We start from the raw sequence: 15,056 nt of genomic DNA, 5'->3' as shown, positions 1-15,056 counted from the left end.
CAGGAGCAACTGTCCTTTTCCGACGCTTGGTAGCGATACCGACGTTAGATGTTATTAGTTATAATCGCCCCGCGGGTGTTTGTTACGGAGTTTAAACGCGGACAGAAAAACGCCGCGCACGCGACACCCGCAGCTCTCTGTCGGTAATAATCGCGCTGTTGATTAACAGACAGGACAGACAAGCACTCACGCTGACCGAAATAAGAACAATAAATAGAAATAAACAGCCACCCACGTAAACAGGTAAAGCACACAAACACTCAAAACACTCCAAAAAAACAATCCCAAACAATCGCTGCAGCTCAACACCACTCTCTCGCAGCAATCCCAGCAATCCTCGCACTATCCTGACCAATCAGAACAAGGGATACGCCGCCTCCTGCTTATGACGTCATAGACGGGGAACCTCATTAGGCTCCTCCCATTGTACCAACTAATATTATTTTGTAGTGTTTTTGCAAATTCAGCGTTGAGGATTGCGATTTATTGCAACTTGCATTTTGTGCCTTAACTAGTGCTCAGCATTCTAGAATTATTGGTAGAAATGCCCCTTGAGGTTTTTCTGGAGATTCCACATCCCTTGAGCTCTGCAACCAGCACTACTTGACTTTCAGTGTCTTCATCTTTCCGTGTTGACTCACTGGATTTGCTGGATTCATGGTACTTGGGCAAACAGGGAGGTCTCTTCAGACTCACTGCAGCCCTTTGGTGATGGGTTCCTAGGTGCTCTTCCACCTGCCTGCTTTTATTTTATACTGTTCTACAATCCCCAGTTGACCTGGCATCTCAAGAGGAAACACACATACACACAGTCCATGTATTCATTTATTTATGGAGAATCTCCATTTATTTCTATGGGCATAACCGTCATCCCAGCAATGACAACCTTAACCCCTTCCCAGCCTTAACCAAAACCGTAAGTAACCAAACAAAATACAAGACTTTCAGCCTTTTTAGTTCTTTCAGGTTATCCTGGGGACTGAAAAAATGTCCCCACAAGGTAAACAGTTACAGGTCTTAATCACATTATGGGGAAATCTGGTCTCCACAATGTAATAATTACAAAAGACATAAACATACACACTAACACACACATGCACACAAAAATTCTTGCTAGCTTCGACGTGGAATACAAAAACAAGCATACATACATTATTTGCAAAATATATACATATTCTACACAGTAATACACCATTTACACGGTAGCTCTGAAGGCAACTAAAATCATATCACAATCCACAGAATCACAGCAAAAACAAAAAGGTTGTGTACCTAGATATCCCAATACAATTCCACAAAACTTAAAATCATGTGACTCACTCTCAATCTCTGCAATCCCATTTCACAACCCAGCATTCCTTAAATGGAAAGATGGTATCAAAGGAGGTAGGGGGCAGTAGTGGGCCTTAATTAAGGGTGACGGACCAGCGGATCTCAGCTAGGCTGAAGGGTGATGAACCATAAACTGGATTGCAAGGACCCAAGAGCAACACCAAATAAAACTAAAGTAAATTCAGATGATTATAAATAATAATCACAAAGTAAGTCTGATAAGTATCAATGCCTAAAACTGACAAGTTAATATAAAACTCCCAGCCATTCTCAGGTAAAATGGGAAAAGGACAAATTTAGTTATGAATACAACAAACTTAACATTTATATTAGTGCTTGTATCCTGGGGGGGATGATAGGATGGAGGGTGGATGATCAGCTACTTACAGGGGTGCCATCAGTTATTGGCCTTCCACTATTCTTTCAAGGTAAAGGTGGAAGTCTAGCCCTCAGGTTTCGAGACTGGAGTCCCTCCTTTGTTCCTGTGTACACCGATCAGCCATTACATTAAAACCACCTGCTTAATATTGCATAAGTCCCCTTCTTGGCACAACAACAGCTCTGACTCATGAAGGCATGGACTCTACAAGACCTTTGAAGGTCCTTTAAGTCCTTGTTATGAGCCCCAGTCTAAGGGGTTACTTACAGAATAGATGCATAGGTGGACGTATGGTATGGGGACAGAACAAACACAGTGCACAATACGGGTAGTATAAATAAAGTGTGTATTTAAAAGTTTGCTCACCACAGTGTAGGTACAGACTTCAAGAGTGATGCAGGCCAACACAACAAAAAAAAAAACAAACAATCTATTGCACAAGTCCCAAACTAGCTTACCTACATAAATAAAAAAAAGACACTCTCGCTATCTTCCTATCCAAATATACAAAGAAATTGAACAAAGCAAATGGCATTCACTCTTTACACCAGACACGATACACATTCTGAACATCAGCATCAAGGGCTAGGCTTTCTTGTAGTCAGGAACACAAGCAAAATGGTAGGTACATAGGAAAAGTAAATACAGAGACAAACAACCGAGGGGCAAAGCAAAAAGTGATCAACCTGGGACAATCCAGAGTCATACACAAGTAATTAGAATAAAGCACAAACCACCAACAAAAGAGCAAGCCAAAAATAGTGAGGAGTTGGGGGATTCAGCATCGTCGGCCCTCTTCTGCACATAATGCTGAAGTGATGACGTCCATCGAGAGAGACTCAGGAGAGGATCTCCATGTTGGGCAGAGCCATTGAAACACCATAACGCAACAGATGCAAATTGAGCAATATGTATTACATGTGAACCCTTCAGTACGGACTTAAAACCTTACGGTACCTAACATCCTGTAATTCATGAGGTGGGAACTCCATGGATTGGACAGCACATCCCACTCTATTCCCTAGAGTAGGGGTGAGCAATCTTATCCAGAAAGGGCCGCTGTGTATGCGGGTTTCTGCTGCAACTCCTTAATTAGATTACTAATTAGAGGACTGATTGGCTGGTAAGTCCTCATACCTGGGTTTGAGCAGCTTACCTAAAAGATAACCCAAAAACCTGCATACACACTGACCCTTTGCGGATAAGATTGTTCTGCAAAAATCATACTTTAAGGTATTTGTGTGGTTATAAACATGTTGATCAGTACACCAAAAAACATAGGACGTCCTGGTCCTTTAGTTGTTCTGTCCCTTACAAAAAGCCTGTCAGCCACTTCACTCAGTTTGGCGAAGACAGCATTACTGATGTTGTTGTTCGTCAGGGCGACAAACTCATTTAACCTGTCCAAAACTAAATGACTTCTGAGCACAAGAAAAATTGCAGAGTATGAACTATCGTCAACTTGCTGCGCTAGCATCATAAGTTCCTCAACTTCTTCCACAATTTCACCGATCACCTCCATTGCTCAAATTTCCCCCTCTTTGGTCGTCGACTGGAAGTGACGTCACTCCCCATACAATTACGCCCCACAGTATAGACCCACCCCTGACGCTGATTGACAGGTTTCTGTGTAATGCGTCGGAAATTCAAATGCAAAATGAATTGCGATTGCGTTTTGGCAGGCTACATACGCGATGCAGAGAAAGTGAAAAAGCAGTGATAATTGATTTTGCTATTTAAATATGACAGGCTCATAACTTGTAAGACATGGGAAATGCATCTGCAAATGGATTTTGCTTTTTCATTTGAAATTTGGCAGTCAGTGTTCGTTCGCGAAAGCGAAAAATTTGCAAAATTTGCAATTGCATTTGAATTATGTCACACTTTATGTGTCCACATATGCAAAATGCAATTGCAAATGCAGTTTGAAATTTCTTTTGAAAAATGTCAGGGATTTCCCTCCATAATTTTCGGCTTGTTCTGTGTATATCAGTCCACGTCTTCGTCTTTTTCCCAGATCCGTCATTGATGTTGTGTGCTGTGTTTGCCCGTATTTATGGCTCCACTCATCTATTTGCCTGCTCGTCAGAAACGCGACGTGACAGAACAACGGATCTCTCGAAGAAGACACCTCAGCTAACGGAAGCTGAATACGGCGATCTGGTCGGCAAGGCGGTATACTGGCTACAACAGCCAGAGGTCCAGGAGGACCCCGCAGCTAGCGCATTGGCGATCCATACGGGGGGATATTCTGCGGGGGATTTCCCCGACGAAGGACGCCTTCCTAGCCGCGGAGGTTTGGCTAAACTTACGGCAGCTCAGGGAAGTAGTGGCTGAGGTCAATAGGCAGCAGGTGGATTTGGACAGCGGACTACCGATGGATCCGCTATCGGAGCCGCCCGCAGTACCCCAGACTACTGGGAAACACTGTTGCCAACTCCTCAGCAAGGAAAGTCGCTATTGGTTGTCCCAAAAGTCGCTAGAAATCACTAAATGACGCCATCGCCTAATTTGCATAATGCGCATATAATTGTAATGGACACTGTAGGAGAGAGGAATAATGTCGTGGGAGAGACAAAAGGTGGTTAATACGTTTAGAACTACAAATGAACTTTCTTCTGTCGATTCATTTTTTTATATCACAATTCCAACCCTCCTCCTCTATCCGAGCTTTGGACTGGTGAGCTACCTATCCCCAGATAGCAAATGTACATTGAATCAACGTTCTTTTTTATATCATCTAATGCATTGAATCAATGTTTATCTCTGACATCAGAATAAACTCATTAGCGCACATCGACTTTTGATTGAAATACCGTTGATTCAATGTTATATTTTGATGTATTACAACAATACAACAACTTATTTTCAATTACTGTTTATGGTTGTTTTTTGGTAGAATTAATATTGAATTAACATTAAATTAATATGTTGTATTTATCTGGCTACCTCCAATTATCACAAAACAACCAGCAAGTACAAATAATAGAACGTTTTATTAACAATTAAATTTACAACATTTACTTTCAGCCAACTTCAGGGTTTGGGGGGAAAGCATTTTTCAAACAGCATGTAGTAGTGACTTTGACAATAAGGAAACTTCACCTTTATTTGTTGTACTCATGTCAAAAACCTAAACAACATATTCACCTGCCTGCCTTTTTAGTAAAATGGCAAACAAAACATCAAAAATAAAATAATACAAAAATATTTTTTAAAAAGTGCAACAAGTATCTTAAGGCTGTGAAGGTTTGCGCTGCTTGCCACCCTCACGCTCTGGGGCATACCGCAGCCACCGCTTAACAACATCTGCAAACTCTGCATGCGTCCTTGAAGAAAACACCTTTCGCACAGCATCTAAAACAGATGTAGATGAGATTATTTCAGCTTTCCTTAATATGTTCCAACTTTGGTATACTACTATCTGTGATTTAGGAATAATTGCAAGCTGAAGCTGACTATAATAATGGCCAGATAAAATATCAATGTCTCTTGTCTTATGAAACTGTCCAGACAATTAACTGTTATTAACTGCAATAAAAAAATATTAATCATGACTTACAGAAAATGCAGTCCTGTAACTTTGTACATTGCAGGCCTCTTTTCTTTCCTCGTCCAGCCCAATTGAGGGAACTGGCAAACTCATTCGTAAAAGTTTGTACAAGAATTCGTCTTTCCATACTTGTGGGGTTGTGCCCACCAGTCATGGTGTAGTATGTTATCTGTAACAGAAACAGTAGCAATACATGAAAAAGCTGGCACAGGTGTTGATGGAGAAAGTGAAGGTTGTATTACTGTCTTGTGTGAGTATTTCCCACTCTCAAGGAACAAATAGGTTTCCATTATTGACTACAATTCTATTTTAAATGAAGGAAGTTGAGAAAAAAATATTGACTCATCAAATCTACTGAATTTGTAGGTTACATTTATAGTAGGGACAGTCATAAATATGCTTTGAGCAGTACTAGCACAGCTGACAAAACTTGCTTATAGGTTTAATACAATTCAATTATTTCAATGAGAAATAACTTAATTATTGATATCTAATTAGACAAAAGCTACATTAGCAAAACATATGATTATGACTTCCCAACTCTAGTACTCCTCAAATCATGTTATTCACATACCAGTTTCTTTCTCTCTGTGTCAGCCAACAAAATCCTTTCTGTCTCCTCAAGATCCATCTCATTTTTGAGGGGCAAGCTGATAGGTGGTGCAAATGCCAAGGATGTTTGGGGGTTGTTAGGTTCTGATTTAAAACCTTTGGCAACCTCTGTTTCCAGCATTTTAAGTTGTGCCTTTATCTGAAGAGTTGTCTGCTTTAGGAAGAGGACCTCCTCTTTAATTTGCCCTAAGGCTAGCAGAACTTTGTGAAGTGCAATGTCTTGGGCAGAAAGAAAGACAAAATGTCAAAAACCACAATGAATAATTAGAACTCATGATAGGTGAGTTAGTTTTCGCATAGCTTATACATACCATTCATTATCTTCCGAGGATCTTCAGAGTGACCCCCGGAAAACTCTGCAAGATTTGATCCTACAGAATAGTGGGCTTAGTTTTAACTATTTGCCATGTTGCCTAATTCAAAAATGTAGATTAATAAAAAAAACTACAAACCTTGGTAGCAAGAAGGCTTCTGCAATGTGTGGTACTGTGGCTGATGATGCTTGGGACTGGTACTCTGCGGTGTGTCTACTGGAAAGTAAAATTACATGTAAAATGCTGAAAGTCCAAAACAGATTCGTTACATTTTGAATATAATAGTAGGAAGTGCGCTTTTTTCACCATGAACCTGCTGCTGTGAAGGTGTGTGTGTATAGATGTCTTCAAAGTCAAAACCTAAGTAGAAAGCATTGTAACCAGTTAAGAAACACAAAATTTAAATTCTTTACTATTCTACGCTTTACTGAGAAACCTTATTTGTTGTCCATATAGGTTATATTTCTAGCAACAAGTCAGATTAAATATTGATGTGCATTTTATCATCAAACTGACTTCAGATATTTTAAAAGGCTCTGCCAAGTTACCACATGGCTATAACTAAACAATAAGACCATATTTACCTCTTTGGTGATTTTCATTTTGCCATCTGTCAGTGTTCCAATCTGCAGAACAGAAATGTGTACCAACTTACAATAAATAATGCAAAGCGATAGCCTAATAATAAAAATACCCAAGTTTTGATTACCATTGCTGGGGCGCTGTGAGGTGCAATACCAGTTGTGTTGTTCAGGCTGTGCAAGGCCTTGGACTGAAAACAAATTTAAAAAGGGAAGTTTGAAAAACTTTTCAAAGCAGCGAAACATAAAAGAGAGGTGAATGGATGGTCAAACTAGTGCAATGCAACAAATGTAAATGAAATGAAAAAACACATAAAATTTTTAGTGGCTTAGTTTGAAAGGTGTAGGATATGGAAATCAATAATATTAATAATATTGCATTAATAAAATAAGTGCCTGTTCCTAATACCATACCTGGCATAACAACTTTAGGTTGGGGAACTCTTCTTTTGGGAGCATGTTTGTCATAATCATCGTCACTGTCCCCCATGTATCGAGGATTAGGCCTTTAGGCAGAATAACACACATTTTTTACATATACATACATAAAAATATATATACATACATATACATACATACATGCACACACAAATATATATATAAAAGCAAACACAAAATGAATTGTCAAATGTTCTTGTTTACTTCGCTCTTCTTTTCTGCCTCACAGCCATTTCTTCATCTGACTGAATGTCTGTTGTTGGGCAATCTGGTTGTACAGACTTCTTGAGACATTGTTTGGCTTTATCATATGATACTGGAAGCATAAAAAGTAAGTTTTGAGTTAAAATGTTTTTTTTTTTTTTTTTTTAAAGAAAATAAAAAATTAAGGTTATACTTACCACAGCTTGCCAACACTCTTATATGCCTGTGAATGGACCAGCCCTGTTCTGGTGGGATGTGGTCTATGACAGCCTTATGAAGTCGCTGCCCATCAAATGGTGGCCAGTAGCATGTCTTCTCATTATCCGTCTCATTCAGCCAGTTGGATGGTGCAATAGCTGTACCTTTGTCCTCAAACTCCACCACTTTCCACAACTGTACCATGTCCTTTGTATTTCTGAATGTGTCAAGGATTATAACAAGAAAAAAGCTTACTATAAATTGTGTGTATACTAGTATCAAATCAAAAGCTCATGTTTAGGTGAAGTAGAGGAATTGCAATAAAACTCTCATTATATGGGAACAACACACATTTTCTGTTAATATTCATCAAATTTCCCACAGCAAACTCTTCATCCAATCCATCAACCAGGTAACAATTAATTAACGATGAGGGGCAGGGATACGAAAAGAACGACTGACAATTCTTAAACTTCTGATAAACCACACAGACTGCATCGGATTTCAGTATGTTTTGCACCAAAGCAATTTTACCCCCTATTATGACACAGTTATCTCCCTTATGTGTTGAAAATGAAAAATCCCTGGTTACGATTCTTTTGTACTGCTGAACAGAGCTTAACTGAAATGGCAATGGACCTTTCTGATGAAGTTCCAGTAATTCAGTCTGTTCACTATGGGGCTGGACAAAAACACTTGGAACCTCAGAAAGCCTTTTCACAATTTGTTGTAATGGCTGATTTGGCTTTCTTAACATTTTTTTTATTTTCCCAAGGAAACTTTCATATGGAAAAGATGACACATTGTCAAGAGGGCCAAACAGCCGATACTCATCAGACAAATGTATCAGTTGGTGTATGCTAAACACCACTTCATCCTGGCCATACAACTGGCCAAAGTGATCAACAAAGGCCACCATCAGTCTGTGAGCAAAGTCAATCATTGAGGCTGAAAGACCGGGGCACAGCAGCAAGAACATGCCGACAGAAAATAGCATGAAGTTGTCATACAGCTCTTCTGGAAGGTTGCCTCTAAGAACCACAGGACCTGTGTAAATCATAAACTGACGCAATTCTGTTGCTTTCCAGCGGTCTATTTCACTCAATTCACGAGGCTTTCGAGCAAATTCTGAAGGTGTGTATGGGCGAAGATTAACCAGTTTCTCAGACACTGCAGAAACTACTCTGGAAGGTAATCGTGTCAACAAATTTTTACCTCTCAACCAAAAATGTATTAGTTTTCTAGTGACGCCTAGACAGCAGAGATGCATATAGTCAATGGGGAACATTGACACCATCTTCACTATCCCAGTGAGTGGACTATGACCTAGATGATGATCTTGATCCACCATTTCAAAAAACTCATCATCAGCCCTTTTTCTCACTGTGGTCTCATTATATGTCATCTTATTTCGCCACTCACCAACTTGATGGCATTTGTCACATCCTGAATAGCCATTGTGAGACTTAACCTGTTTAATAAACGAACGTGCTGGAGCATCACACACAAAGGATGACACAATGACCCTCAAGGTTTTACCATCATAGGTCACACCATTAACTAACAATTTGGAGAGGTCATCCACAAAATCCTTTAAATATTCAAATACGCTGTGTGGTTTTCCTGATCCGCAAAAGAGGCCAACAATGAAGGGTGTCTTTGTGTAGTCGCAGTCAATCATTGACAGAATTGGCCAAAACTGAAGTTTAGAGCTCTTGAATAAAGGCAGACCATCTATGTTGAACTGCATCTTTATTGTGTTCAACAAGTCAGGCAATTGGATGGACTGCAATTTTGAGATCAACCCTTTCTCTAAACCGAAGTGGTAATATTCCCCACCACCTACACGTTTCACTATAACTCTAGACTGTGTGCCAAGTAATGTTCTTGCATCTTTTGGCAACTGAGGATGGTAGACTTGTAGAATGCAAAGAAGAGAAGTCAGAGCAACAAGTGGAACAGAAAATGTTTTAGCCCAGTGCCTCAATTTAAAATTAAGCTCTCCTTCCTGACAAAATTCACCCTCATCCAGATCTGATGAATTGCCGGGAGTTGCACTTTGCACTTCTGAGTCATTTTGAGTTGTGTGACTATCAGACTCATTTTCATCAGTAATCAGACAAAATGTATCATGAAGAGTTTCACTGGAGGGAGCATTTATACACTGACATGCAATAGCTGATTCAAAATTATTTAAAATATAATTTTCTGCTTCATTTGTGCTTTTTAAGACCCTTCTCCTTTTTGCCCAATAGGAAGCCATGCTATTTGTCAAAATCCAAAGGAATGGTACAGATGGTACAGTGAGGAAAAATTATTTATTACCCAAATTTAGGACACTTTAATTACTATTAATCTCCACTAAGCTTGAAAAAGACAGGGAACAAAGAAAAACTGCCATTTGCAAGGATTTTATACTAGTACACTTATGACACTATCAATAAAAGTAAACAGAGTAATAGACACTTCTTGTTATAGACAGGGTTGGACATAACTGGTACAAAAGACGCATTCACCTCCAAAAGCGATACGTGCGGCAATCGATTAATGTAACAGCGCAAATACGTACGTACCTACCTTATGTGCATTTGCACCGATATAACAAGAAATTACCGTGCATTCTAACCATTATATGCTAATTCATACTTCATTTGCGGTGTAGAGGTTTAAAGGTGAATGCGTACTTGCATACAAGTTGTCAGGAGTCTGTAACCTGCGGTTCGCAAGCCACATACAGCTCTTTGACCACGTGACTGCTGCTCTTCTCAGAATGATAGCCGCATTCACATTTTTATGTCTTAACATAATTATGATAATACTTTTGTAAAGATAAATGATTTATTTATTGGTTAATATTTTTCATTTAGATATTTCTTTAGCTCTATGTGAATGACGCAGTCCGCTTATGTTACGTATTAACTGCATAATGTACATCTTCCTCAAAGGTATGTTTTCCAATCTCAGTATGAAACATTCAAAACGTCACACGCGGGGTTAAATTAACTGGCCACTGTGTAAAAGGCGACAGAAAAGATTGTTGCAGGGTCCAAATTATTACTGGCCTAGCTAATCTGTGATCAGAATAACAGTGTTTGGAAAAGTCAGCGCTACCTCCAAAAAAGTTCGAGAAAAATCTGTCGCTGTCCAGAATTCTGTACACAAATTAACGTTAGCAGACGAACTGCTAAGCTTGAAGCTAATTAGCAAACATTCCCGCCTAAATTAGTGTTTTTTTCCAGTGTAATAAATATACGTTAAGGTTATATTTATACAAAACGCAAAATCAGATAACGATTAAAAATCATTTTAAGTGATATCAGAACGCCATGTCCATACACATCCTTAGACTTAAGAGTAAATTAAAGTTACCTCAGAAACTTCAACTTCGGTCTTACTGTAGGTCGGAGCTTTACTTTGTGCTTCGCGCCACTCGGTCGGTTGACTGTGAGCATGCGCAGAAGCGCTTACGTCGAGCTATCGGCGCCTGTCAGGCATCGGCATCTCCATAACCACAAATCTCCTCTGAATCAATATTGATTCAATGTCAAATTTTTAACATTAACTGACACTGCTGAAAAAGGGATCATTCAGTGTTGAATGATAGTTATTTTTCCATCACCAACATTAAACGATGAAGTGTGATCACAAGTCAACATTTTTTCAATGTACTTATGCTATCTGGGATCGAGACCTGCTATCGAGCCTTTCTGCGCATGTGCAGTTCCACCGTTTTAGGGGTTAGGGTTAGGGTTAAGGTAAGGGTTTTAGGGGTTTTTAGGTTAGGGCTATCGATTAGCACTACGGTAGCCTAACTCGACAAAGTAGCTCAATTTGTCAGAACACCGGCAAAAGTGACCCCAAAGAGACACTCTGGCAGAGTTACTTATTCTTGAAAACTGTCATTTAACTGTTTACTTGGCGGAGTTTTTGGCAATAAGCCAGGGCAGGATAAGCCAGTGGTGGCTTCGCGCATGCGTGATTCAATTTGCAGTCTGGATGCGGAAAGGTGAACAACTCCTGCTCTGACTGCAGCTGGGCGGGGCTGCTGCGTGAGGACTCCCCGCCTGTCAATGCTTTGGGACGTAAGGGGAACCCACGGCAGCACCCGCTACTCGGTGAGTAGAGTAAGAACGATACGTGCTTCCACGTCAGAGTCTCCAAAAGTCTCCAATAACACTAGAAAAAGTCGCTAGATTTGTCGCTAGTCGCTTTTTTGAAAACGAGTCGCCAGAGAGGTCTAAAAACTCGCTAAATATAGTTGGCAACACTGCTGGGAAAAAGAAGAGAAAGCAAAAGGAGAAGAGACCCGAGGACGCACCAACGATCTTTGTTCTGTCGATATATGCTGCCTTGTCGAAAAATGCTACTGTAGTGCTAATAGATAGCCCTAACCCTAACTCTTACCCTAACCCTAACCCCCTAAAACCCTAACCCCTAAAACCTAACCCTAATCCCAAAACGGTGGAACTGCACATGTGCAGAAAGGCTCGATAGCACGTCTCGATAGGTAGTATTTTTCGACAGAACATCTTCCTGGGGTCCGGCTCTCTCTCTCCAGCTTCTCTCCCTGCCGAATGTCGGGAGGAACCACTCTCGATCCGGGAACCGGCAGAGCTCAACCGGGACATTACCGCCGGAGCGGGCATGCAGGTGCCCTAAGCCCGCATGGCCGTTACTATGCTGCCACCGCTAGCAGCGCAGCCCTTAAAGGGGCCAGGTCAGTGAGGGATGCCATTCCCCGGATCCCCGAAGGTCTTAAAGGGGCAATGCCAACCCTCCCGGCGCCTGACGTGCCTATCCCACCTGTGCTTCCCGTGCCTGCTTGTCCCAGCGGCTTCTGCGCCGCCCAGCAAGGCTCCGGTCCTGGTGGCTGCTGCGTCAACGCCCTCCAAGGCTCCTGCTGCAGTCCCTTAGCCACAGGTGCTTTTCAGTGAGAACTTGCGGACCGATCGGGTATTTCTCAGTCAACACTGCTGGGGGGACGGCGGCGGTAGAGCACACTGTAGGGCAGCATAAAGGCCGTTGGCACTGCCTGGACAAGACCGCTGGGGTGCCGCTATACAGTCCACAAAAAGTGTGTCGCATTGTACATGTATTACAGGTCCCAAGAGTGGTACCACAATATTTACACACAATTTATTTTCTGAATACAATTAATAAATATCTATGTACAATAATTCTTTCCTTGGTCACAGTGTGGTCCAGTTGTAAACATGTTCAATAACATTTAATTCATATAACCCATACTAATGTAAAAAAAAAAAAAATCGATTCTCGGATACAATTTTCAACAGGAATTGCAGCGGGTAACCTCTCCCCCGTAACGGCTACTTGGAGGAGCCATTTTACATGAGTGACACATTTTAATTAAACATGGCAGTGAGCGAAAGCAGCTCCAGCTTTGGTTCTGCAGCACCAAGCTTGATGGAGAATGTAAAAAGCAGGAGCACTGTCTGGAAATAGTTCGCATATGAACTAGATGAACAAGGAAAACCAAAAGATATGGACAAGCCCATTTGCAAGAAGTGCTTCAAAGTTGTCGCAACCAAAACGAGCAGCACGACAAATTTAGCGAAGCATTTGAAAGACCATCACTCCGAATTATACGCGAAGTTTCGAGAGGAAAGTTGTTGTTCAAACATATGAATATGAAAATATGAATATTTTAAGTGCCACTGTCAAGCAATACTGTTGAAGTAAGTTAACTATAAGAATGGCTGTGTCTTTGCTTCTCCGCGTTTTACAATCATCTAATTGCACAACGCGCATATATTTTCACTGCTGCGCCACATGAAGCGTGGAGTGCTTTTTTTAGTTTGGCTCAAAAACATTAAAATACATTTCTTTCGTTTATTCGTTCATTTATTTATTTATTTATTTGTCATGGTGCCAAACTTATAAAACGTATCTGACAATCATTATGTTTGTCTTATAGTCCCAGGCTGAGGCTGAGAGAAGGGCACCAGCAGCCAGACCTAAACAGCCACAAACACAACCCACCCTACCAGCACTGTTTGAACAACAGCGGAAATACAGTCCCAAATCACCAAAGGCACAAACGCTCAACAGGGCTGTTGCCAAGTACATTTGTATGGACCAGATCCCTGTCAGATCACTGACAAAAAATAAATAAAAATATTTTATTTATTTTACAATGTTAATGGTAAAGGTTTATTTTTTCATTGTATTGTTTGTCTTAATATTTTTTGGTGGTGGTCTGACTTTATTTAAAAAAAATAAAAAAAAGTTCCTGTGTTTGTAGTATCGAGTATCGAGCACGATCCTTAGTATCGGTATCGAATTTGAAATTTCAGTATCATGACAAGCCGAGTGGTTTGAAGCCCATTGTATGCAGCTGTGAGAGTTAGGTGTTACAAATACAAAGGAGCTAAGGAATAAATGCACACACAAAGCTCTTTGACAGGACAAAGACCATTTGTTTCTTGCATTCTCAAAAGGATTAAGGAGCAGAGATTCAGTATTGTGTATTCAGCATCCCTGTATATGTATCAGGGTTCCTGTGGATTAATTTTGATTAATCATGATTAAATATCATTCATTTTTAATCTATATTAATCACATTTAATTTTGCATGAGCAAACAGACTCAAGAAAAAAGTGAATATATATGCACTTAACATGTTTATTGAACATCTTGAACATGAGTCAGATGCATTCCATCTGCCACAGAAGTGCAATACCAGGGACCCATATCAAAAATCAAGATTTTTTGCTTAGGCGGACAACTTGTCGGATTTAAGGTACCACAGATTAAATGGTCTTTATCTTGGTTTGCTTACAATAGGTACGATCTACCGTAAATCCGACAAATAATCCATCTAATCATGAAGTCCGATTCTAGCCCGGTTAATTGCCATTGTTACCAATATCAGTTGATAACACATTACGTGCGGTGCTTTACAAATAAAACTCCGTAGCAAAAGATCCACAGATAAGTTGGACGGTATATATATATGTGTGTGTGTGTATGTGTATATATACACTCACCTAAAGGATTATTAGGAACACCATACTAATACGGTGTTTGACCCCCTTTCGCCTTCAGAACTGCCTTAATTCTACGTGGCATTGATTCAACAAGGTGCTGAAAGCATTCTTTAGAAATGTTGGCCCATATTGATAGGATAGCATCTTGCAGTTGATGGAGATTTGTGGGATGCACATCCAGGGCACGAAGCTCCTGTTCCACCACATCCCAAAGATGCTCTATTGGGTTGAGATCTGGTGACTGTGGGGGCCATTTTAGTACAGTGAACTCATTGTCATGTTCAAGAAACCAATTTGAAATGATTCGAACTTTGTGACATGGTGCATTATCCTGCTGGAAGTAGCCATCAGAGGATGGGTACATGGTGGTCATAAAGGGATGGACATGGTCAGAAACAATGCTCAGGTAGGCCGTGGCATTTAAACGATGCCCAATTG

The 15,056-nt window shown here is 40.4% G+C and overlaps 1 protein-coding gene across 2 annotated transcripts; it reads right to left on the bottom strand.

Moving 5' to 3' along the window:
* Window positions 1-4,656: 4,656 nt before the first annotated feature.
* Window positions 4,657-11,258, bottom strand: LOC140592657 (uncharacterized). Of its 2 annotated transcripts, none has more exons than XM_072716570.1 (12): window positions 10,981-11,258; window positions 7,611-7,828; window positions 7,414-7,525; window positions 7,186-7,277; window positions 6,900-6,962; window positions 6,775-6,816; window positions 6,497-6,550; window positions 6,329-6,406; window positions 6,188-6,247; window positions 5,839-6,095; window positions 5,274-5,433; window positions 4,657-5,068 (listed from the first exon to the last, which is right to left on the bottom strand). In XM_072716570.1, exons 1-12 carry the CDS (start codon window positions 11,061-11,063, stop codon window positions 4,947-4,949), a joined length of 1,341 nt encoding a protein of 446 aa, XP_072572671.1. In that variant the 5' UTR covers window positions 11,064-11,258; the 3' UTR covers window positions 4,657-4,946. The 2 variants fall into 2 exon arrangements, with proteins under 2 accessions (XP_072572671.1, XP_072572672.1); XM_072716571.1 differs by having other exon boundaries at window positions 6,329-6,403.
* Between the last annotated feature and the right edge of the window lie 3,798 nt (window positions 11,259-15,056).

The sequence above is a fragment of the Paramormyrops kingsleyae genome, chromosome 9, assembly GCF_048594095.1.
Source record: "Paramormyrops kingsleyae isolate MSU_618 chromosome 9, PKINGS_0.4, whole genome shotgun sequence".
Classification (NCBI taxonomy): Eukaryota; Metazoa; Chordata; class Actinopteri; order Osteoglossiformes; family Mormyridae; genus Paramormyrops; species Paramormyrops kingsleyae.
The sequence above is the reverse complement of the archived record's forward strand: the minus strand, read 5'-3'. Positions and strand labels throughout refer to the sequence as shown.